The 26,619-nt window shown below is 38.0% G+C and overlaps 1 protein-coding gene across 1 annotated transcript in view; it reads right to left on the bottom strand.

The window, feature by feature from the left end:
• Positions 1-24,358, bottom strand: part of SPAG6 (sperm associated antigen 6) — a 33,344-nt gene extending 8,986 nt beyond the window's left edge. Inside the window, exons 1-7 of the mRNA XM_010007017.1 lie at positions 24,271-24,358; positions 16,788-16,954; positions 13,129-13,312; positions 6,624-6,829; positions 5,592-5,765; positions 2,961-3,113; positions 422-613 (exon numbers count right to left, since the gene is read on the bottom strand). Coding sequence (XP_010005319.1) covers positions 422-613; positions 2,961-3,113; positions 5,592-5,765; positions 6,624-6,829; positions 13,129-13,312; positions 16,788-16,954; positions 24,271-24,358 — 1,164 coding nt within the window. The remainder of the gene's footprint in view (positions 1-421; positions 614-2,960; positions 3,114-5,591; positions 5,766-6,623; positions 6,830-13,128; positions 13,313-16,787; positions 16,955-24,270) is intronic.
• Positions 24,359-26,619: the final 2,261 nt, after the last annotated feature.

Raw genomic sequence — 26,619 nt, 5'->3', positions numbered from 1 at the left:
GCAGAGCTTTGAGTATTTGTTACAGCTTTATTAATATCATAAAAATCTAAGCAAACCTACAAGGGCTATAATATTTTGTACAAGTGCTCCTACTTAAAAAAAACCCCAGATATTAGAAATCAGTCACTCACAAGAAATTACAGCATTTGTGGGTATACACAACTCTGATCTAAACTGGGGGGAAAAAAAGAGGGATTAGACTGCTGTGGCTGTACCATACGATTTGGTAGGCACCATATGCACACCCAGTGGGACCAGCAGCTCCTAATAAATGACACACAACCCTTGGACACCCTACACTCAGGAAATCCATGACATAATGAACATCAATAAAAACAGATACCATTTAGTAGTTTTTAAGTACTTGTGTGTGTTGATTACAACAAATCTCTCATACTGCAAATATTAAACATATACTTGCTTTCATTTGAAGATCTTCTGAACTGTGTGTGTCCATATACATAGCAAGTAGTGTGGGTAGCACATTTGCTATTGCAACAGCACGTGCATGCTCAGGAGTATGTTTTCCAATCTGTTCCAAGGCCCAGGCAGCTGCTGCCTTAATATGATCTTCATTTTCTTCTACCAAGCAGGCACACAGTGTTGGTATTCCCTGTAGCATTAATCAAAAGCACAACCTTTACAAATCTACACTAGGGAAGGACAACTCGAAACTGATACTGATTGTTAGACAATGTTTCTCTACTTACACTCTTCTAAAATAAGCTAGAAGAGAATGCATGCTACTGGTGTCATACAACCATGACTAGCAAGAATAATAAATCTAGTTAAAGAAAGAGAGAAAAAGATACAATGTTCTAACTCAGAAGGCAGTTTGAGCTAACAGACACATTTAAGGCATAAATAAAGGAATGCATTACATGACTCAGGCTATACTAAGACTAAAGGCTTCCATTTTGTCAGATTGAAAATAAAATAATTTGAGTGTTTATACATCTATGAAAGCAGTTCAAGACCAGAAGGAGTCCATCGTGTCTGGCTCCGTTATTGACTTTATTTCAACTTATCAACCTCTTCTTGAGTCTACTACTTCATCCAATCCAATCTCTTCCAATCACTTCCAGAAAAGTTTCAATTCTTGATTTGAAGACATCAAGAGATAGAGAATATCTCACTCACATCCAGCTGTTACTGAAGTTCTTCTGGTTCATATTCACAGTCTTTATCCCTTCTGTACAGTATTATAGAGCTACTTAGTAGCTGGTATTTTATACCAGGAAACTTCAACAGGAAATATTTTGTGCTACTTTAGGTAAGGTAAGGCTACCAAACCTTTAACTAAAAAACCTCTTCCTCCATCCCATGGATGATTTTTTAGTCTTTTCTGCACATTCCTCAGGGCTTTCTTCAAGATCCTTTCCAAATACAGACAACAGAACTATATACACTAGTACTACATACATTAACTTCTCTTTTCCAATAGCACTTTATCTTCCAATCTTTAATACCACAAAAGACTGAATTGTCTTTGTTTTTGCCACTGCAGCAGAAGACCACATTGAAGTGTTTGTCCAGTATGACCTAATTTATTTATTTTTTTTTCCAAATTTAACCCTTTCCAAGATACAGTTCCACAGAATGGGGCTATAGCTTTACATCACAACATCGTATTAGATGTGTAACTGCACGTGGTTATGCCACAGGGTATTTCTTTCAAATGCTTCCACTTTACCAAGTCATGTCCTCAGCACTATGTACTGTTCCACAAGCTTAGTTTCCCCTGCAGCAATTTTTTTAATGAGTTTTGGGTCTATCTGTGGTTTTTTTATGGGTCATTCATTAACATATTTAAATTCATATGAGTTTGCACAGATCCCTACAAAATCTCTCACTGCACTCCAATTCAGTTATGGTAGCAATCACTATTACTCTTTAAAAAATTATAATTTAGGTGTTTTCTCATTAACTTAATCCTGGATTAATCCCACATAACATCAAGCACTCAACAGCAGGAACATACTTGCTCTAGGCATCCCTGAAGATGGAGACACAGAGACATATTCAGAGAAGAACGGCCTCCAGAGATGGCAAGGAAAAGGTGTATATTTCTGTAGTTTTCAAAATCAAAAGGGCATTTTTTTGTTCCTTCTTACCTTCCTCCTGCATACTTGTTGATGTTATATTGTAGCAATTTCCATTTTTTTAACTTGCATTTCTGATAGAAGACATCTGTTCCTCTGTTCTTATTGTTTAATTTTTTCCACTCATACAGTATATTTTAAATTAGTGACACAGTGTGAAAATGGGCCAATGCTCAGTGAAATTGCTTCCTTCCTCCTGTCACTAGTTAGCATTATTCAAATCATAATATTATGTCAGGCACTAATTTCACCTATTGTGAATATTGCAAATTGTCTCCCTTCTATATCATTGCCCAGCAGAAATTTTTTTAACTTGGAAATTTAGAGCTTATCTCATTTGAAATGTCACTTGCACAACGGAATCAAACCACACTACATTAGAAACTGAGGTAATTTCAAGTCTGAAAATCTGCTGTAAGATTATTGTAGCAAGACTAGCAAAGTCAGGCTTGTGCAGTGAAGAATTAAACATTAAACCATTGAACGTTCTTGCTTCAGAAAGTGTTTTGATGTAGCCACAAATATTCATTTTAAGAGGAAACAGACCATAGAAATGCACTGACTTATTTTCTGTAGCCATGCAATTGCATCATGGAAAAATCATGTACTGTAATACAAATGTATGTTCACAAACTAATCCAGGACGTTTTATAAAAGATTCAACTTCATAAAGACACACTTTGATCAGGTTACCACATGATTTCAGCTGCAGCAAGCAGTGATATCAGGAAAAAGGGCATTCGTCAACAGCAAGCATATAATTATGTCATAAAATATGTTCTCTGTCTATGTTGATTTGTCTTTCTTTCTCAGACTACCACTCAAAGATTACAGGAAGACAACAAAGTGAGAGCTAACCTTGGAGATAATCACTTCCATTGACAGCCTCTCCGAATGACCTGCTACATAACCAAGCATCATGATGCCAGGCAGCCTGACAGTCCCTCTGCAGCTGCCAATACAATCAAGCACAGCAGCAACTCCACCTACATTTACTATAAACTGTGAAAGCTGAAAAGAGAAACGGAAGAGATTACATACTGTGAAGTATCAACAGGCATAAACCACTACATCAGAAAAGTCTTTAAAGATCTTGCTCCTGATTTAAAAAATAATGCTGGAATAAGAGTGATGTTTCATACAGGCCGTGGGGCACTAAGTGCAGCATGAAGTTTTCAGGAACTAAACTGTTTTGCTACTCCATTTTTTTATTGACTTCACTGCATCAGGACTCTGGATTCTTGATGCTGTATAGCATGGAATGACATGTTCTCAACTCCATTAGTATATACCAAAGAATCATGCAAATGACAGCCTAATACATGGACACCCTTGAAGATGCACCTACAGCCAGATATTCTTTCATACTAGTGCCCACTCACTCCCAAACCAACATTGTATGTTCTGTGAAGGGACAAAAGGAAAGGCCTGCTCCTTCTCTCACCTATTCTAGATAACCTCTGCAGCATAAAAGCCTTTGTGGATTCCCCTCCTGAGGCATGAAGCCAAAGATGACTGACACAGACACACAAAACAGACTTAGGACTACTCTATTCTGACATGTCAGGGTATTCTGAGGTCTGTGCCAGGGAACACACTGGATGGGCAATGGAGTTTGCCCCAGGATGCCAAACTATATAGCCTTGCTTACAAATTATAATTGTGTCCACAGTTTATGATGTTTCCTGTGTTTATCAAACTATGTAATAGATTTCTTTCCAAAAGGTATCATTTCTCACTTCACTTGAGGAACAGCAGTAATATATTATATCAACAACACACAGAAATTAAAATAATTTAATATTATTATTATTTTCTCCTATCTGGTTGGGTATATCACATTTTTCCCAAAGATTCCTGTCCTGGTTTGAGCCAGGATGAAGCACTGATGAGCAAAAGAAAAATTGGCTTCATCCTGGCTCAAAACAGGACAATTCCAAAGCAATAGAAACACATTCTTAAAAGTCATCACCAGATTAACAAAAATTAGGCATGTGGATTTCCAATTCAGTTATATAAACATAAAACACACTGTTGCATTAAAGCCTTTAAAAGGGAATTATTTTTTCATGAAAGAGCTAGATGAAATTTAAAGTTATTACTTAGAAAAAACTGATCACAGGACTGTGGATGCAGCTATTATGACTGAGTCCTACATCTGGGCACAGACATGAACACAGAGCTCCTGCACAAGACATGCCCCCTGGTGCTGTGACCCTCGGGCACTGCTGCAAGTCCCCCAGATCCTGACCTTCACATGAATTTTACTGCATATGCGGACAGAGAGGTGAGACCCAAAGGCCACAATGCTCACATTACTGACACAGCCTACTCCTCTAGAAGTATCACTTGCCAATCTGTCTCTGTTGCAGTATGTGTTGCTTAAAGATGGACAGAGATTACTGTCACTCTAAAGACAAATGTGGAATGTTACTTCCCACAGGGAGTCACCAAGATACTTCCTACAGCTCCTCTGGAGAGCTGCTGGAATGGCCCATTTCCCTTGCATGGAGGATCCTGTCCTAGCAGCTCTTCTGGCTCTACCTTCAGTCTTGTAAGGTTGGTTTCTGGCTTCTGACTCTAGTGCCCCCCTTTGATAATGCTAATTTCTTTACTTTTTTGAGAAAGTGAAGTTGCACTGCTCATGAGGTGCAGAGAGAAAGCAGTAAATGTAACACAACTGCAACCATTAATCACCAGCAGCTTAGAGACCAACAAGCACAAGAAACAGCATAATATTCGTGTTTAAACACTTCTGAATTGTTAAGCTAGTAGCATGGTTTTGAAATGGCTGCACCCAACATGAGTGTGTTCCACAAATACTTTGTTTGTATTTCATTTCAGAGTCATATTTAGAGCCTTTTAATTATCTCTGTGGTTGGACAGATTACCACAGCTATAATTATTTCTTTTTCCTATTTATTTTGTATTGACATTCCCACCTTTCTGCATCAATTATTGGCAAAAACACTGCAAATGCTGAGACTCAAAAACTCAAGCTAATAAAACAAACTACCATCAGTTTAATAATAACTAAGAGAACTTCTGACCTTCACTGTCATTGAAAAAATAATTAAAATGTGATCCCAGTACGCCAGAAGATTTTTTAAAAAGTCACAAACCATCTAATATTGTTTTAGGATGATCTTGTCATTTATTACCTTGTATCATTACTTCTGTGAAGCTTTTCTCATTATATTTTTAATATCTAGGACTGACAATACTGCCAGCCTAAAACTCTCTCTCCATGCAGATATCTTATGGAATGAAATAGCTATGTATACATTATACGATTCCCAGTTTCCTAACCCAATTCATATTCAATACACATCTCATAATATCAGCAAGCATTTCCATATTTTTCCAATGAACATGCCAAACAGCTATTTGCCCTCCCTTTCAAAAAGCAAATGACAGAATAATCCAGTATTTTATTTAAAGTGTAAAATCTAATGAGATGACCTTGTATTTGCATTTTCAAGGTTTTACCTCAGGCGTGTGTTTCGCTATCTCTCTAATTAAAGTTGCACCATTTTTCTTGACGTATTCATCTGAGTCCTTCAGGCATGTGAGCACAACTGGGAAAATTTCTGCTTCAACCACCAACTCTGCAAGATGCACTGAATGCTTTGCTATTTGGCTTAGAGCTGACAGCACCTGACGCTAGTAAATAAAAATTGTTATAAAATCAATAGTATACAAACATCCCACAACACACACTCCTCCTGCAAACAAAAATCTATTGCATCAAGGAAAACAAAGCAGGATAGGGAAAACAATTACAGCTATTTTACAATTCACTGAGTCAATTCATGCACGAATATAATGGCACAGAACATTCGCTGGTTCCTGAATAAAAGTTTCTCCTTTGTTTTACCCCTTTCAAGTTTGCTATATATTAAAAAAGAAAATATATATACATACACCATTTAAAATTTAGTGAAAACTACAGAAAGTATCTTTATTTGCATAAGGTTGGTTTGCCAGACCTTATATTAGAGAGTTTTTTCATCTATTTGTTGGAAGTGGCATTTTTATGTTGTCTTCTGTTTCTGTTAGATGGAAAAAACATATTAAGAAAAATTTTTTTGTCAGTTAAAATGTAGTGATTAAACCTTCAACAACAGCTATTCCCATCACATAGTACATTCTAAAATACAAGAATATATTTAATATTAACTTGTTTGTAAGCATATTCTTAAGTCCACAAAACATTTTTGGTAACTGAATTGTGCAAATTTTATCTATTAAAATTATGTTGCCTTCTTCATACACTAAATAATTCTTTTTAAAAGCCATACTATTAATTTTAAATATTAGCTCTTCACAGAGCAGTAGTTTTTATGCAGTAGCTAAGTCTGTGAATATGTTCAGAACTCTTTGTCACTAACTATGTAGATCCATTTAGTTAATACCTAGAACAAGAGCTTCCTAAAGAAATACACACATCAGTGTCTTTGATTCAGTATCAAATAACGACTGGTATAATGGAGATGTTAAAAAAATAATTGTTAAATGTACCTTCAGTTTAGCATCAGGGTTCAGGATCATCTGAGCTAAGGGAGCGATAGCTCCTGCATCCACTACTGTCTGTGCTAACTCTGGAGAATGCTTTGAAATATCACTGAGAGTTGAGGCAGCAATCCTTTTCAAAGCAATTTCTGGCTCCTGGATACAGAGCACTAAAAGAGGAACAGCTCCTGAATCCACCACAGCTTGTGACAGTTCTGTAGGTCCAAGGAAAGTAATTAAGTGAGTATGGGTGACTGACCCTTGTGCAAGCCATTTTTCACCCTGACAGATACAGCAAAGGAAAAAGGGGAGGGTGTAGTTCACTGTCTCGACATCTGCATTTCAAATCAGCCCTCCTGGTTTCATAAACCGTGTGGACCAATCCACAGCTGAAAAGAATGCAGGTCAATAGATGGACCCCCATTTACATGCACACATTTGAGGTAGATTAGGCTGAAATGGTTTGTTATTCTGTTTTCTTTTTCTTTTTTTTAAAGTAAGCAGATGTCAGCTGTTTAAACCCTGGCTATTCTACACTGATCAATAGGAAAGCATTTTATGCATGGCTAACAACAACACAGAAAGCCAAAGTACCAAAATTTTACCAACCACCTAATTAGAGAGCATTTTACCCTCTTTAAATGATAAGCAGATATTAGCATAGATCAAATGCCAGAAACAGAAATACAAAAAACATACATGAAAGACTTATCTTATATAAAAGATTGGAAAAATGGAACTTGCTGATCAAAACTAGGCTTTGCTACAAGACACAACTTATATTTTAATGACATGAAAATATTATCATACACAATTAGGTAAACAAGAAATATCATCAGTGGGATATTGTGTGTCTGAGACTAGTACAATATCCTTAACTAACTGCACCTTAAATAAAAAGACAAAAAGTAAAAATAAAAAAAAGCTGAGCATATGATTAGCTGAAATGGACAAAAATTACACTACTAGAAATTCATTAGCTCTCTCCATGTATGCAGCATTAATCACAGTCCTAAAATAAGAACTACCAGATATCAGAAGGAAAATTTATACTATAACCAAGCTGTGCTATTTTAAAATAGTGTTGAAAAAGTGGTAAAAATCATGGGGGTTTCAATAATCTATTAGGTTCTTCGTTCAGTTTTGCTACACTTTATTATGCATATCCATTATTATCTTCAACATTTATCTTGACTTATAGTACCATGGCAACATATGGCTGTTGTATTTCAAGAGTCTAACTTAGCTTCTGATTTATAGTCAATCCATAAAGAGATTTTCAAGCTAAGAAAATATAAGATACGTCATTAAATATACATAGACTAATATAGTTTTTCATGAAATCTGTAAGTCATGTCATCATTACATTGTTAATATCCAAATAACGTTCCTGACCAGATTTATCTTCAATTAGTTAGTTACAGCCACACACTCCAATGCATGTGATAAGCCAAATAGTTACACTGTATGTTATTTTATGATATAATATTTTAAATAAAGTCTAAATATTACCTCACAAAATTAACAAATAAAAATAAATAATGCAGTAATTTGCAAACAAATACAAAACTAACCCTTCCAAGTTTCACTCTTCAAATAAGTGCTTGACTGAAAATGTGGAGTGTGCATCCTCCAAACACACACAAATTGCGAGTTTTCAACAAAAAACAAGTGCTGTATTTTCAGCTTTACAAATTTGAAATATGAAATGTATCTGAAAACATATATTGATTAGTTAGTTTTCAGGCAAGTGGTATAAGTTGCATTCAGCTTTTCATGAAAAAAGCCATACCCAATTTCTTCAAATTGTATTTCAATGCTGTACACTGACTAAGCAGAAAACATAATGAACTACTAACCAACAGTTCAGATTAATCCATCCAACTTCAGAACAACCAATTCAGTTGCTTACAGTCTGCTAGGAGTTGCTAATATCTGGAAAATAATGTTGAGAGGGATAGGATACTACTAGAAGAATGGGCTTCTCTACTGCCTTACGAGCTAAAATAATGAAGTTCAAGTAGGGAGAGAAAGAGCAGTACTTTAAGGTCACAGCTATGCCCAGACATGCAAAAGTGACCATACAAGTTATTTTAAAAGAGCAAACTAAACATGATTCAATTTAGATCAGCTCTTGCTGTTAGAAGTCTGATATCATTTAAATACCGATGGTTACTGCTGGTCATGGTTAATTAAATGGTTGGTTTTCCAGTGATGTTTATAAGGTTCATGGCTAATAACTTACCACATGGAGGGCTGGACTATGTGTCAAAAGACAGACAAGCAGTAAATGGACTGTCAGAAAAAACAGGAAAACTGAGGCAGGGAAAAAAGAAAATATAGATCTTCCCATCACATTCCCCTGCAAACTCAACCCAAATCTATGATTCTAAGTATTAATGATTCTATGATAATTGTAATTCTTTCTTCTCAAAGGGAGACTCAATTAACCCTTGAATATGGCAGAACATCTTTTAATTCAGACTATACATCAAAGGATTCATGAAACTTTGCTACCCAATTACAAAACACAAAAGTGAAAAAAATGGAAGCTGAGAAAGAGTTAAAGGGGAAAATGCAATTGTCAGGAAGAATTTTTTTAAAACAAATATTCAGACCAAGAAACCAAAAGAGCTGGAAAAAATTACAAAAATACTTTTCTGAACACTGTGCCAAGACCACATTATGAGAGCAAAGACAAGACCAATAGCTGAAAAGGAGAAAGACTGCAGAGAAAAACTAATTTATGAACCTCATTTAATTCCACAGAAAGCTATTAAAATCTTGGGCTTGGATCTTCAGTTTTGGGTACAGCTTAAGGAACCTGTCCAACTGCAGAATGATAAAGTAGGACTTCTCCCTACATGAGTGAAAGTAGGAAATGTTATTCTACAGATGATCAGAGACAAGTGAATAAAGGCTCAAAATCCACCATAAATTAACTGCTTTTGTCCAGAACAATATGAGGAAGATATTAGCAAATGGAGATACTGCAGACATGAAGACAGACTGACATGGAGGTAGACAAAAGACTGATAAAGAAAGACTCTGGAGTTTAAGATGTCACCAGTTCGGCTATAAGTTGCACTGATTTGTCTCAATATAAAAATACTCATTAATTAATTCAAAGTAAGTTGAGGCCTAGTCATAAACTTATGTAATCAGGAAGAGAGGAAACTTAATGAAGAGGAGTCAATAAGATCCTGACTACATGCCCACTGAAACCAATGGGAAGTCTTACAGGATTAATCTAAACTGGTTTAAGTTGTTGCCAGAAAAATGTTAACGTATTTGTAATACTAGCAGGGATAAAAACAAGACTAGGGAGGAAAGATGAAGGTGAGAAAGTGAATGTGGAGGTAGTCTCCAGAAAAGGAAACTCAGCTCTGAACAAATACCAAATTCACATAGTGGAGCAGGAGCAAAACTTGGAATCAAATGCAAATTTCAGTACAGACCAGAGTTCTCAAACAGGCCCTGCTGCGGTGACAGGTGTAGCCACAGGAAATAACAGGGTTTGGCCAAAACAACCACCAATGCTGGTATTTTTCTAAGGACTGTGTGATCATGTAAAGGCCACATAAGGAGACTCTCATCCACAAAAGAGGTCCAACGAGCGTCACTGTATGACCAAAAATTAGATTAAATTTGCTTTCAGCAATATGCTTGAGTACAAATATTGTTTGGGGTTTTTCCTACAAATTGACATTATGCTGAAGCAGGTAAGAGATGTAGGCAAAGCAAATGGAAAGCTAGGTTATTTGCATATCTCAAACTTAAGAATTTTGCATTTTAGAAGTAACTGGATGTGGTATAAGTGAAAATTTACAAAATACTTTCATGGACCTGATGGTATTTTGGTAGTATTTGAAACACTTTACACTTCTTTTCAAGCAAAAATAGCAGAAAAAATGAATGGCAAAATTACAGAACACTGATCTGCATACTTGAGAGTAAGATCAGCGTCTGAAATTCAGCTCAAAGGGATCTTCAAGGAAGAGCAGAACTGCAAAAGCTGTTCCTAAATTTTGGAATCTAACCTGGCAAGATTTTTAATCTCTTGAAATCTCATGAGACATCTGTTTTGACCTAAAATCTCACAGGTTTTCTGGAGACATCTGTTCACAGATTAACTGCATTTTAAGAGACTGTCGTATGAAGACAGTAGCAAACTTGCCAGCCAGAGAATGTTTTCATCGGGGGGGGAAAAAAAGTCTTTGATTTCTCAAAATTTAAGTATTTTCATGGGAATATACACTGCAGTTCCTAGAGAGAAGCTTTACCAGGTCACAGATGGAATTTCTGATTAAAAGCAGAGAGACTCTCTCATTCCAGTTACCACTGAATGCTGGGAGCCTTTGCTTGCATTTAGGAACGTAAGTTCACATTCTGCCTAAGACACATCAGGACTTTAATCTGTCTCTCACATACATCCCAGACATACGTCCTCTTTATTGAACTTTTCCTGCTGGGGCAAATAAGCCTCCCTATCCCCCAGTCTTTTCAGAAGAGAAATGTCTTAATGTTGTCCTGTTTTGGAACTGAAACAGTTCTTGAAACTGAAAAAACTTACGTGGGTGGGGAAAACCATTTCACACCTAACTTTATTTTTAGAGTTTAAGCTGCAATATGTGTCTACAGTCAATGACAGAAAATCATAACTGCCAAATTTTATCAACACAAGCATGTGAATCTACTCCAGAGTTTGATTAACAGTAAACATCAGATGTTGATAAAAACAAGTCCATCTATCTTTGTGTCCCATCTCCAACAATATCCTGTCACAAAGGCATGCTTGTAGGAGTGTTGGAAACACACCAAGCACAGAGTGATCTTTCTTCAGTATAACTCCTTTACTTTCAGTAATCATTTTAGAGACTTCCTGTGACTGTGTTACAGAGGAAGGTAAATCCCCCAAACTGGCTGTAGCTGGGCAGGGGAAGCACAATTTTTTCAGTGGTTTTTTTTTTTTGGTTGGTTGGTTGGTTTGTTGCTTGTTTTTTTTAAACTAATTACATCTAGTGATCTGTCTATGTCATGATGATTGCAGCTCGGTAGCACTTGCAGTTTCAACAGAATTTCTGAAAATGCTGTTCTGTTGCTGGTGTAAATTGACATGAGACAAGCACCCATTCACTGTCAGTAAATAAATAACTCATAACCACGAAATAAAAATGTGTACAAAGAGTTTGTTGTCTTCAATACCTCCACATCACCTCCATCTTTGCAGACAATGCCATCAGAGTGAACTGGATCACCCCAAACATGCATGAGCATTCATGCAGTGAATAGCATTAGGGGCAATGGAGGTGAGTCAATATTGATCTACTGACATAACAAAACTACAGAAATGTTTATGTTAAGAGTAACACACACTCACTCTTACACTACTCACATTTACACAAAAGAACACTTTCAAATGACACTTAAACAAATATCTTTCAGATGGAAGCAACAACTATTTTTCACCAAGGGTGGGATTCAGACCTGGTGACCAAAAGATGAAAGATCTGCAACACACAGAGGTGCCCCAAGAATGAATTTGTTCCTTGGAAAAAGAAGTCTGTTAGGAACGTGGACGACTTTGGAGTCTGTCCCAGTAAGATAACTCTCTCTCTTAGTGGGAATAGAAGAGCCCCCATAAGCTTCCACAGTTAAACACTCCATATTGATTACAAATTAAAGAAGAAAATCACTTCCAAATTCAGTCAGTGTATATTATAGAGCCAAAACCAAAACAAATACATGAGTTAATGTTATAATCCTAGAATAAGTTTAACTTTCAACAATATGAACACAAGCCATTTCTCCCACCCTTTCCAGCCAGCAGCTTCTTCCCTCAGTTCTTTGATACACAGCTCTAAACTTTTACTTGAACTATATAAATAGCTGGTAAAAGAATTATCAACCACGTGGATCAGCTTTTAAATAGGAACATGACACGGCCTGTGAGTTATACAACTACTTGTGAGACAGGAGTGAACTGCTCGATATCAGATTCCTAGGATCTATTCCTGACTCTCTGAGAAGAGTGTGGTCTACTGGCTAATGATAATACAGTCAGTGCAATGAATCTGGCACATTTACCCTGCAGGCACTGCTGGAAGCTGAATGAAACTTGGTTCTGTCAAGGCTTCTCCATTTTACTTTGTATATAAAATATGAAACTAAGGTTGAGCAAAAGAAACTTTGTTCCACAGGAACAGTTACACCATACATAAAAATTCTGAAATTTCATCATGCAGCAGAACAAAGCACACTGTCCTTCCCTGGCCACAGGCCAATGCATCCTACAGCACCTCTCATAATAAGGCAATCTGGTGTAATTTTCCCACAGAAGGTACAGCATTGTCAGATTGGTACAGCTAGAGCAGGTTTTTATTCCAAATTTAAAATTATATAACAGTAGAGAAGAAAAAGTATCTTATTCTATTTACAGACATTACAGTAATACAATTTGTTGTAACTCCTACATAGCAATAAGCTGAAAGATAATGCATGTGAAACCTGTTACCTGAATTGTGTCGGGCAATATACCCAAGTGCCCAAGATGCAGCTTCTTTGACTCCAGGGTCAAAATCTTCCAAGCAAATCACCAGCATTTCCAGTGCTCCACACTGAACTATTGCCTGAGCTAGCTGTGGAGAATGTTTACCAACTGCTCTTAGCACAAATGCAGCTGCTTTCTTGTAGAAACGCTACACAAGGCAGGAAGAAAAAAAGAAAAAAAAAAGCTTTTAGTAACATTATGGAGTTCAAAGCATAGCACAGTTTAGACATACATAAATTAGACTTTTTTAGTAGTAGCAATATCTCATTCAGACACCAATCAGGACCACCAGATAGCACACAATGAACCTCACAGTCCTTCTTTGAGACAGCTATGATCTAAAATTTGCAGTAAGTGCATAAACGAACAGAAAAAATGAGAGGGCTAAGAGGATATGGGGAACAGATAATAGTCTAGATAAGTCTGTTTATTTAAGTGAGTAGCAAATGATAAGGGCTGCAAAAACAATAGTTCTTAACATATTTAACCAGATTACATGGGTTATGCAGGGCAAGCTCCTAAAATAATTCTACCCATCTGTGACACTTGATGGTTTCACAATTTCTAATGTATATACCTACACAACATCTCTATGAGAAAACATTATTTACATTTACAGTGACACAGAGAATTAGATCCAACAAAGGGGCTCAAGATCTGCATCCTGAAATGCCTAACCACTGTCTAAGCCCACAGCTAAGATCCTGAAAATCCATCCCACCAACACCCAACACTGGATGACCCTCGTTTTTTTTACCAGGCATCCTACAGTCTCCAAGCACTTGTCTCAGTTCTACCCATCTCCCTCAGTGCTGCACCAAATGCATGTTTTAAGCATATTTGTAACACATGGTGCTACAGACATCATGGGGTTCCATGTAAACTGCAGAGATGGTTGTGGTTTCTTCTAAAAGCACAGTTAAAGTCTTCCCCCAAAAGTTGCTTTTCAGTCTTTTCCTCCAGTTCTGTCATGATCACTGGGGTATGGAAGCTGAAGATTAAATGTCTACCCCTGCCTTACAGTTTCAAAATCCAGAGCCCAGTTGAAGTACTCTGATCAGAGACAACCGTGTTATGAGAAAGACAGTTCCCCTCCCTTGTGAAACCATTGTGCATCAAGGACTGAGAGATTCCTTGGGACACAAGTAATCTACTGCCATGTCCATGAGCCCAGAGTATGCCCTCCAGACCAGCAGTTGACAGATCATCCTTATAGACAAGCTCTAGAGTGATCTGTCCCTGTGTACCAGATGAATTAAATCTCATTCCAAGATGCTTGATTCTCCCCTGCTCTGTACAGGAAGCCTGGGCACTTTACAGTGCTAGATTCCTACTGACAAGGTACCCAAAACTTACACAATATAAAGCCCACATCCCTTTTGGATCAAATCCAGAGAAACAACGAACCACGTGAGTGTTTTTGTACATCCTGTAAGGTGCCCACACACCTTCAGAAGAAGTCTGATCTAAAGCACTAAGGTATGGCAACAGAGGATTATCTGGAGTGGCTCCACAGGAAGTAAAATAAACCCAGGTCCATTCCTTGACCCCGAAGGAATGTGACATACCATACCATATCCTTCTACTTAAACTCCTCTTTCCTCAAGGTACAACGGCCTCACCTACACTACTGGAAACTGTCCCTGCCTTGTGCTATCCTCCCTAAGCCATGTCCAGGCATTGCCAAGTAGTTTGATAGCTGGCATTGGCTAAAAGCACATCAGAGATCATGTTAATGATTAAAGAGCACAGTCACCTTCCAGTGCTCAAATGCATGCCTGACCCTCCTTAGTTTACCATTACTGCTATCATTCCTTAATGTCAAAAATCCAGTCTTCTTAGTTAAGGCCTACAAGCAGGTACAATAAACATAATATACAAGCAAAGCATTAAATATCTTTTTGGGGTAACAGAAGTTAAGGGAAACAGTATAGACAAATGGTCAAATCCCTAACTCATGTAAATTACTGTAGGTTTTGCTGAACTTAATGGAGCTACAGTTGTTTACACCAGTCTGTCTGTGCAAAAACGGGTATGTTATTTCTGTTAAGTAATTATGCTCCTGGCAAAGAAAAACACTTCTTTGTTTTTATTATTCAAAACACATTTCTTTACCAAAAAAGCATACTCATAGGCACACTCAGAACACACTGTAAAACTGTATTTTGTTCAGTATAATTGACAAAACATTGATCTGAGACATGACCCTGTAACTGTTCTCTAAATCAGTAGAATCAGTATTTATTGTGTGCTCAAAGAATCTGTTTCTTAAATACAGATGTTGATACAACAAAAGTGAGTGGAATGGAAACATATCTGGGTTGGGGTTTTTTTGCCTATGGGAAGTAAGAAACTGCATGCATTGCTAAACTCTGCATGAACTGGATAATGAGTTTCCTTCGCTTGCCCTCAGTCACCAAGGCATAGCAGGCTTTCCATGACCTCACACTAATCTTGCTGCTGCCCCAAGTGATTCTGAATTACAGCCATCTCAATGTAATGACAGCACAGGCAGTAACATGGAAGAGATAAATCAGGGTACTCAAGCTAATTTAGTGAGGGCTTTGAGTTTTAGCAGAGGGCTGATTTCCAAACCAAAACAGAGGATAAAGAGCTTTGTTCCCCCTCTTCCCTTAAAAATAACAAAAATTATTATAAAAACCTTTCTAACTAAAACCTTAACTTTCTTTCCATACTACACCAGTATCTTGATATCAAGGCTTTTCTATATGGGTTGGGTTTTTTCAATATTAATTGCATAAGCAAGGTTCTATATGCACAAAAAAATATGCAATGAGTACTTATATCTATGATTTCCTCAAAAGACAGAAAATTAAAATAGAGTTTACCAAATTATACTTCAATTGAAATCCTACTTCTCCTAAATCTAATAAATAAAAATTGCAACCTAAGTATAGATGTGATATGAATGTGCTTAACCCTCAGCTGTGTTTTTTTCCAGTTATTAGAAAACTTAATTAAAAGTATTTTTGTTATTCTAGATTAGGTTCATTGGGAAAAACAGAGCTGGAATACAAGAAAAATCTGAAGAAAAATGGCAAGAAGGGGAAAAAGAGACTACCAGATTTATTTGAATTGCAATTGTGACTATACTTGTTTGTTTGTTTTTGACATACATGAAGATTAAAACCTTTAACATATTTTCCTGTATCACTGGTTTGATATTTCTCATGCTATGGATTTCCAAAAGGCTATGTTTAGAGATATTAAATATTTCATTAGAGAAGTTAGGTTTCTTGTAAGTGTTAGGCATTATTGACAAATCCTTGTCAATTATCACTACAACTTTCAAATTGCCTCATTTTAAAGAGGGACCTTATATAAAGCATCATTCAATGTCTTAAAAATACAAGAATGCCATGAATATATTACTAAAAGGTAACGTATTTTAAAGTCAAGCTTATTTGAAGTCAAACTTAGGCACATTGATCTCTCAGAGGTTCAAACATACATGCTGTCTCTTCAGTACATTTATTGCTAAACAAGAATAACAGCAGGTAGCTGACAAAGAAAGATTTCCCTTTCCCTGTGGAATAGTTGGGGGAAAAAAAAAAAAAAAGAAAAAAAAAAAAAGATTTCTTAAGAAAACAATGATGCCTTACATTCTGCTCAGACAATGAATACACGAGCTGTGGAAGAATCTCTCCCTTCACAACTGCCTCTGCCAGGTCATCGTTATAACTGGCAAGTCTCCCAAGAGCCAAAGCCGCGGTATGTTGCACGGTTGGGACGCTATCCAGCAAAAGAGGTCTCAGCAAAGATATTACACCTAGTTACATCAGGAAGAGAAAAGCCCATTTGGTAAGCAGAAAAATTTCTAAACTTTTGCCTTTATGCATAGAAACCTATTAAATTACTCTTCTGGGTTATAAGAACATGTGGGAAATCCAGGTGTTCCACTGAAATGAAGTCAGCGCTTGGATAGTACTGCTGATGCACAGCAGTGTTTCTCCACACTTCCATGGGTACAAAATGTTTCTGAAATATAAAAAAAAGTCACATGTAGAAATAAACTCTATTGAAACATCTATAAAATTCATGTCTTAAAGTATACACAAGAAAATAAGGTATATTCAAACAGGTATAAAATGCATGTGTTAAAGTATGCACAGGAAACTCCATGTGGAAGTCCTGCTGAGCTGACATTGGCATGTCACTCACTCAGCATGCCAGCAAAACTTCTACATTGAATTACACCAAATTACATTTCAACTCTTATAAGCAATAATTGATTTGGGGACCATTATCTGTAGTACATTACATTCCAGACAGAAGAGCTGAAGATTTTTTAATTCATTATTTATTATGTGTTTTCACTGATGAGTCCACCGTGTATCAGTTAAACACGTAACAATATGAAAGTCCATCCTCAAAGGTGGTCTTACAATACATACGTGAAATTATAGGCAAGGTAAACAGCTGTGACATGAACCATTAGCAGTTACAGCCTAAGAGAGTCCTTACATCCATAAACATCTGGATAAAAACAGGAAGCGGGAAAATTAAACTTTCCATTCTTGCAATAGGAGGGAGGAGGTCACAGAGCAGTTCTGCAGGCCTCCATGCTGGGACATGCCATTTGGTATTCCTCTATGATCTGGAACAGCATGAACAGTGAGGTGAGACTTTGCTGGTGACTCAAAGTTATTCAAGGTAGTACTGGGGAGAGAAACTGTAAGAAATTAGAGACTGAATGACTGGATAACAAAATGGCAAGTGAAATGGAATACATATGGGGAAGCCAATCCCAACCTCACGTATACAGTGATGGACCCCAAAGAAGTCACTACTACCCAGGAGAAAGACCTCAATGTTAGAACAGACAGTTACATGGAGATCCCAGCTCATTGCTCAGGAGCTGAGAAGAACTTTACCCACAGAATTATACAGAGCTCTCAGGATTATTTAGAAAGGAATAAAGACCAAACCAGAGACCATTACTAAGTCACTGTATAAATCTATCCTACATTCAAGATCATCTCCTAGAGTAGAATTGGAAAAAGTTCAGTGAAAGGCAACAAGTATGACCATTCTGTATGTGGAAGTGCTTCCTACAGTTAAACTAAGACTCTTCAGTAGGGATATAAATGAGATCCACAAGATTACATTAAAAATACAATCTGTAAGGTCTGAAAAGGAAAATTACTTGTACTGCAATTCTTCAAAAGCGCTGTCCCTGAACCAGACAGCTGCACAAATTAATACTTCTGAGCTCTGTACTTCAGCCAGAAAGCAATGCTCTCTGAAGATGCAGAAGTGCTACCACAGAACACCAAACACTCAGAGCTACAGTCAGAAGTCTCCCCATCAGCTGTCTCCATTCTTTCCACTACATTTTTTTGCTAACAAAGATTTAGCTGGCAGGCTGTGGATGAAAGCAAGACTTTCCTTCTCAACGGCTCCTGTGGTTTTAAGTTCTGAACAAAATGTCTTTTGGTGCAACAGTCCCACAACAGTAGGATCACTGCTTAATCGCAGAGGACATCCAGGTGTAGCATAGGCATAACATGACAAGGAAAAGGAGGCCCTTAGAGAAAGAAACAGTTCAAAGGGATGGAGGCTTTAAGAAGTTACACCTATAGCTTACTTCTGTATAGAAGGGCACTCTAAAAACAAAACAAAGTTGAGCAGCAGTGTAATTCTTAGAGATATTTATTTTAAATTAAACTCAAATTGCTCCCAGCAAGGAGAAAATAGCCTAATGATCCATACATGGCTCTGAAAGAGTGTGGGAGGTAGGGAAAAAATAACCATGCTGGCCATTAATGAATTTGTTCTGAATTTGGTCAATACTCCAGAAAGAAGCTGCACTGCCATGAGAGGTACAGCCTGCCAGGATGTTCACAAGTCAAAAGGCCACAGGTCTCAGGGGAAGCATGCAGTAAAAGGAGAAAAGTGAAATTAATTTGTCATGCCTCATAGCACTTCAGAAGCACCAAAGATAGCTCTATAACATGCATTACCTGAACACGTACAGGTAGAACCTATGGAAATTGTAGTATGGCTGTGGCCGTATCACTACTTCTGTCAAATCTACTAGGAGCTGAAAGAGGCCTCCTGTGTGCCAACAGACAACAGCTAGATCCTCCAGTATGGTAAGATCAATGTGAATTCATTTAGCAGTTTGCAGAAATCACTACTTCAGAATGTGGTCATCATACTGACATCTTCTTACAAATTCTCCCAATTAGCAAGGATGGTCTCATTAGCAAGTTATGCTTCATATCAAAATGCACCAAGTATACGACAAATTTAGGGTGAGACACTGGAACAGGTTGCCCAGGGAAGTTGTGGAAGCCCCATCCCTGGAAGTGTTGAAAGCCAGGCTGGATGGGACACTGAGCAACCTGGTCAAGTGGGAGGTGTCCCTGCCCATGCAGGGTGGTTGGAACTAGATGATCTTTAACGCCTCTTCCAACCCAAACATTCTATGAGTCTATGAAATTTAAAGTATAAACAAATAAGCATGCGAGCTGGGGCCAAATTTGTATATCATCTATAGTGAGCTATCCTCTAGCAAGTCACCTGCTTCTCTCTATTTGGTCCAAGCAAGGATACCTACCAGCATTTTTAATTAAATTCAAATTTATTTAACATATCTTAGAGCAGGAAAATAGGTAAGAAGTTTCCTTTGACCTCTACCATTCACTCAAGTGAACAGGACCATACAGAGCAGGGAGTAGCAGTGCCTTGCTGCCGAAAACTTCAGCAGAATTCTTTGGTGGATTTCTAAATAAGTCTCTTGTGACAGGAGTAGGAAATTCATTAACTCTAATTCAAAGGCAGCAACACTGCTGTAAACTACAAAATAAGGCATTTAGACCATTGGACTAGATTTGTTTTGGAAGAGTTCCCACTAGCAACTCAGAGTAACAAGGAATTACTGCCAAATATTCTCCCTTGCATCACGGAACCTTGACTGACCTTGGGCAAGGAATGATTCCCCTTTCTATCCTCAGTTTCACACTCAGATTTGATTCAAAGAATGACACACTTTAGAAGCTGAATCACCCTTAACATAAACTTCTCCAGGAGAGGGTTGTGCACCAGGCCTGATGCACTTTTTTTTAGCAAGCAAGTGCTGGCTGCTGTCTATCTGGAAAAAAAAACCCACTCAGGGCAGCAGTAGGTTCCAAGTTTTTTTCACTCCAAGTTTCTGTAGCCAAACAAGCAGTTACTATTCTGGAAACAGCAAACTTCATTTGATCATTTTGAATTTCTCAAGGAAAACTACCTGGAAGTCATGCAGAATCCCTCTACCTTCCTCCTGCCACCGCAAACCCTTGTAAAATGTGAATAGTCAGAAAAACAAGTCAGAGAAACATCAGTCTACTTTTCAAATTCTCTCAATTCTGCACCTGAAGATAACCACTCCTACCCTACTCTCCTTCCTTAAAAACAAAATTTATTTCTGCTTTAAAATGTAAACGAAAAAGTTGATCTATGCTAGTGCTGTCGCTGGACACACTTTTTACCTTGACAATCATAGAATCATAGAATCCTAGGGGTTGGAAAGGACCTCGAAAGATCATCTAGTCCAACCCCCAATTAGGACAATGCTGTCCTAATTTAAGTTTTGGATCAAGTATAACATTGTCTTCTTGTTTTTGTGTGCTACCTGTTACATCAAGAACATTCACTAAGCTAGCATTAATTAGCACTCAAACATTTATCATACCAGGGCTCCTGATGTCAATTTCAGCTATTTACCTCAGAAACAAAATGGAAATTTATTTCTGCTTCACCTCAACTCTTTATCTTCAATTACCCTTTCCTAGAAGCAGCATAGAGGCAAGTTTGAAGCAGGAGACTCAAAACAAATTTCCCAGAAGAACACTGGGAGAGACCCTTCACACTCATTTCTCTTGACATGGCCTCTTCCAGAGATGGTGCAGTACACACATCCCAAGCATACTCCTCAAGTGTGGCTCACCCCGAGAAAGGGCTCCTCACTGCAACAATTCCACACACAACACAACTACAATCTTTCAAATATCAAAGAGAACATAGATACAGTTTGGTAATAGAGACTCTGGGTAATCAAGTAATCTGTACGGCAATTGCCAGATGGTGTGGGACATAACACAGATTCAGTTTGACAGCAGGCCTGGAGATTTCTAAAGGATCAAGGAGCAGTAAGTTTCTCCTCCTTAAAAGCTGATCTGGCTGATCATTTTCCAGACCCTGTTTCTGCATTAATGGAGCAGAACTAATCCTGTTCCAAGAAGACCGAGTTTCTGAAAATTACCCTCGCAGGGCTAGTTAGTGGCCAGCACTCTATCCTTCACAGACATACAAAAACCAATGTGGTTACAAGGAGCTGCTTCTTCTTAATGACCACTCGCTAAGATGTGACAGAAGTTCTCAACAAATTCTGCCTTTGGAATTTCTACTTGCAAATCTCCTCCAAAGAGGCCAGGAGGCTGAGAAGAGGTGGAATCCTGGAGCAGTTGAGCTTTCAATTGATTAAGTTACAGAAAAAGCCAGTCCTACATTCCACCTACATTTACTTTCTCCTCTCTCTAGTACTTCCCTGAATACAGAGACTTCTTCCCTTCATCAGGCACCACTACACTGTCAAGCCTCAGGGAAATCCACTCTCCTCACTTGATCTACTACAACTCCTAAGATAACCTTTTGCCTTTCACGACACATTACATACTTCTCTCCCACTTCTCCTCCCACTGAAGCTCAGCAAAGCTTTTAACTCAAATATTTTTTTTTAATTAATTATTTATTTATTTAAAAGCACAAGAGAGGGTGCATAAAACCAAATGTTGAAACTGGATATATGTGGGCATTGGAGTCTGTCCATGCATATCCATCCACTTGCAAGGTCCAGATAGGGCAGTAACACAGATGCTTTAAGTGGCCAGTTCTTTTTCTGCCCAGCTGACTCAACAGCCATCCTCCCTACACACCCTCTGCTCCCAGCAGACTTTCTACAAAGGACAGTGCTATCAAAGCACATTCTTTAATATTATTTAAAGTGTGGAAATACATCCTGAAATCCCTTTCCAGAGTCTGATCCTCCATACACGGGGCCAAGTCTGCAACTCACACATTCAAAATAGGTACATTTCAAATGCCCACACTACAAAGAGAAGTTGAGAAAAGCATAGGCAAAAAGACTCAATGTAATTGAGTAAGAGAAATTATTTGAACAGACTTTTCTCCTAAATAAACACTCCTAAAACCCCTCCACAGATCTGGACACTCAGCTTTTAAAACTGGTCACCAGTGGAATGGCTCTGGAGCTGGGAGAGAACCAATGCTCACAACATCATCCTTTACCTGCATAAAAACAGACTGTGAAGTAGGAGAAAATGTGTCATGCCACAAAGGTTTGTGATGGAGCCCTAATCTGACACAGACAAGCCCTGTCCCCAAGCTATAGCCTCTTGCCAACACATTGTGAGGAACAGATAGAGGAGAAATGCCAAGAGGGAAGGAGGGGACTTGGTCCTGGGGGTGAGTATAGTTGGTATGCTGGGTTGTAAGGAGGCAGAAACTCAGATGCAGCTCAATCTGGTGAAGCTCAATCTGGGCAGAACGGAAAGAAGACAAAAGGCAGGGAGCTGGGTTCAGGGTAAATGGTTGTGGGCGGGTAGAGTGGGACGATGGGAAAGGATCTTCTTTTACACTGGCATTTTGTAACTTGGGTCTTGAACCCTACAGACTGGCCAGCAAGTAGGTAAGGCAGGTAAGAGGAACAGGAGATGATGTTACCTGGCCAAGCAGCAATGAGAAGGGAACCCAGGTGTGCAAGGTCCCAGAACACAGACTCCCATGGCAACACATAGGCTGCTAGACCACAGAGGTTCAAATTTCTTTTTCCAGACTTAACTTCCCCGTAACTCCCGCAGCCATTATGCTTAAGAATGTGATCATCCCCAAGAAAGGGGTTAAGAGCTGATCTTGTAATACCTTTAAAGTCAAAGGCTAAGTTGCAAGACTAAACTGTTTCTTAATCCAAATTATATCTTTAAATAACTAGCAAACTAAAATAAATCATCACAAGCTCTAATGCAAAACAAATAAATGAAAATTTAATTCATACTATAATACAAACCTTAATACCTAGAAGTAAGGCAAGTCTTATTCTGATACATTTATTAATGTTGAACTGTAAATGCCTCAAAAAAAATTTTTTTTTAAATCACTATTTTAAAAGGAGTATCTTATTTACAGAGTGCACTTCAAAAGGCAGATGAAGAAAGAAGAATTAGGCCCTAAGTGATTACCACTCTTAGAAACACGCTAGAACCCATTCAGATTTTCTCCTAAATTTTCTGAAAAACTGAAAGCTGCCTAAATTTCAGTGCGAGAGCTCAAGTTCATCTGCCATGATAATTGAAAATAGTCTGTTTCTAGGATTTTAAATTGTGAAAGGATGAAGGGATGTAAAGCTCAGTAATGCATTCCAGTACCAAACTTCATAAGCTGTAGCTGCCAAATCAATAGTTTTTAAATAATATGTTTAAAACCTTTACCATCAAAGTAGCTTCTCTCATTAGTCACTAGGCCTTCAGAAACAAGATTTGATGAATTGTTTGTCTTTTTTCCAAGTATATACTTACTAAACAGAAAAAGTTTAGGAGTTTTGGAGGAGATTTTTCTTCCAAGTAGCAATTAATCAAACATTCAAATGACAAATCCTGCAATAACTACTCATGGTAGTATTTAATCATAAGGAAAAAATTTTCCAAAGCCAAGAGAATTTGAAAACACACAGGAATGAGTTCTGACAAAATAATTTCTCTGATCATTCCCTGCACTTGCCCACTGCCAGAAAGCTGTTGAACTCCCAGACACTAACCCCCCAGGACATTCCTGCCCACAAGACAGCCGCTGCCATGTAAATGTGCCAAAGTCCAGGGCCAGATTCCAGTTCCCTGGTTACAACTGCTTTCAGGATTTCTGCTCAGTGGCAAAGGCAGCTCCAGATCTTGATGAGATTAGAGAATCCTCAGAAGAGAAACGCACCAGGAAAAGGTGGGTTTCTCCCTGACCTTCTTTCCAGCTTACCAGTTCCCACCAGTTTTCCTTAGAGGTCATATACAGGAGTCTCCACAATAATGATACCTTTAGGTTTCTCAGCAGCCAATCCAGCATAAGAAATGCCCACCTCTGATCTTGGCTGTTTGCTCCCCTCCATGTTGCAGTCTCCCATGTCCTAATTTGCAACACCACTGCTTTTTCCTGGTTTAGTATCACACAAGCAGGGCTTATGCTAAAGACAGTAATTACTTTTTCAACACATTTTCATCTTTCATGATGTTAGTGTGGTGTCTAGAGAAACCTCCACAAAGAACAAGATCTCAAACTAGTATTTATTTTCTTCTACCTGTTTTACTGCAAATGCTTTATTTTTCTTCTTGCTTTTTTCCCTGAGCACTGATCTTTCACTACTGCCAATCTGAATTTTGGATATTTCAGAAACATAAATCCAGGCAAATACTACATGAGCATGCTACAGTGCATTTTAGGGGCTCAATTTTGTTCAAATTCAAGTAATTGTCATCTTGCCTTCTGCTTCAGCTGGGAAAAGGCTAAACCTTGACAACCTTTTGAGGTCCAACCAAAGAAGCCTGCAAGGTGCCACTGTCTCCTAAAGTTAATGGAAAATGACAACAGGCAGAGACTTTCTGCATCTTCTTAAAACAGTGTGATCTCCCTAAAGCACAGACAACTTTACCAGAATATGAAGTGAGCCCCCAGTCCTTTTATATATGGATTTATACAGATACACATACAGGCAGACATCTTACCTTCTCAAATCATTGCTCCAGAGCTCACTAGATCAAGACCATAAAAGGTATGTCAGTTATCTGCTAGACAGCTATGACTCAAAATACCTGTGTAAGTGCTTTGAAAGAGGACCAAATCACATTTCATTTGGTGGGAGGCTTTAAAAAACACTTAACCACATTTCATTTACAAGAAGGTTTGCAGTCTAGCACATCCAGAAGAGATAAAAACTAACAGCTATCATTTCATTATATAACTATGAATTAGTTTTAGAGGCACAGGCTGGGGAAGAGGGTAACATAATTGTGGGCCTCACCGATTCAAACAAATTGTAATGGGAAAAACTATATTTGCAGACCTTCCCCCCTTTTCTAGCATCTGAAAAACTAAAACCTATGGAAAAGCAGCTCAGTACCAGCATGAGTTGAGCAGGATGATCACCTACATAGATGCACATTTCCACTTTACTACCCCAGAGCTGAATCCTTGTCAAATTAACCTTCAGATCAATGCTGGCTGTGCACAGAAGAAAGTTTCAGGCGTCTGAACTGATTATTTCTTCTGCACAAGCAACATATCAGTTCTGAGGTAAAGCTACCAACCAGATTACATCCAATAATTATTTTAAGAAGAAATACAATGCAATTAAAGCTAGGTGGGCACTTTGTTTGCTTTCTTAAAATAAAAACTCTCTTCATTTTTTTAAAAACCTGACATGTAAGAAGCCTGCCTAAATGAGATAACTAAAACCAGAACTGCAAATGGACTAAGACACCTCTTCTTACAAATAAGACATAAATTATTCCTAATGCAAGGATGTCCCTTTGGTAAACAGAGACCATTTGTATAAACTAAAGCAAAAAAAAAAAAATAATCAAGAGGCACAGCCAGGCAATACAAAAGGCCTGGTGTCAATGTATCACTCCTATAATCAAAGTAAATGCTTCATTAACTAAAATTTAAATGCTACATTTTTTCAATAAAAACATGCTAATTAGCAGTGTTAAGTACAACAACAGAAAACTGAAAGTATTTACATGATTGGTTTTCCTTTTTGTTTCTTTGATCCCATTGTATCTCAGAAAAGACTGACAGCTTTAGTAGATTTGGGAAACAAGTATTAAAAACAAAATAAAGACAAACGAAAACATAATCAATTCATTAATACCATATGGTAAAACAACTACCGATTTATAGCACTTTTTCAAACCGTCTTTCAGGTAATCAATTACCGAGGACTTTTTCCTCCTTTAAGCCGAGGAACTCTGGCCAAGCGCCGTGGCTCTGCCAGCTGCCAGCAGCACAACAGCTGGTAGAACTGCTCCCGCAGCTCCCGTTTCTAAAAATGCTCAATTTGGTTCGTGACATCCCATGACAGCAATAAAACAAAAGCGAATCCCTCCTAAACTGAGCAAATCCGTTGGCAAAAAGCACTGAAGAATTTAGGAACAACTTGTGAAGCTACTATAAAAACAGTTACTTCTCAAGTAGGTTTTCCTTGGCAAGTCAGCGCTGGCTTCACCAGGAATTCCATTTTCTACGTTTGACATGAAGTTACATTGGAAGCACGAAGGAATAAACGAAGGAGTGAGTTGTACTGAGAAATTTCCCTGAAATAAAAACTAGTTAGGAGATCACAGCCAGAGACGCCTCCCTCACACCAAAGGCAGCCAAGTCCCTGCA

The sequence above is a fragment of the Chaetura pelagica genome, unplaced genomic scaffold, assembly GCF_000747805.2.
Source record: "Chaetura pelagica isolate M959 unplaced genomic scaffold, ChaPel_1.0 scaffold17, whole genome shotgun sequence".
Taxonomy (NCBI): domain Eukaryota; kingdom Metazoa; phylum Chordata; class Aves; order Apodiformes; family Apodidae; genus Chaetura; species Chaetura pelagica.
The sequence above is the reverse complement of the archived record's forward strand: the minus strand, read 5'-3'. Positions and strand labels throughout refer to the sequence as shown.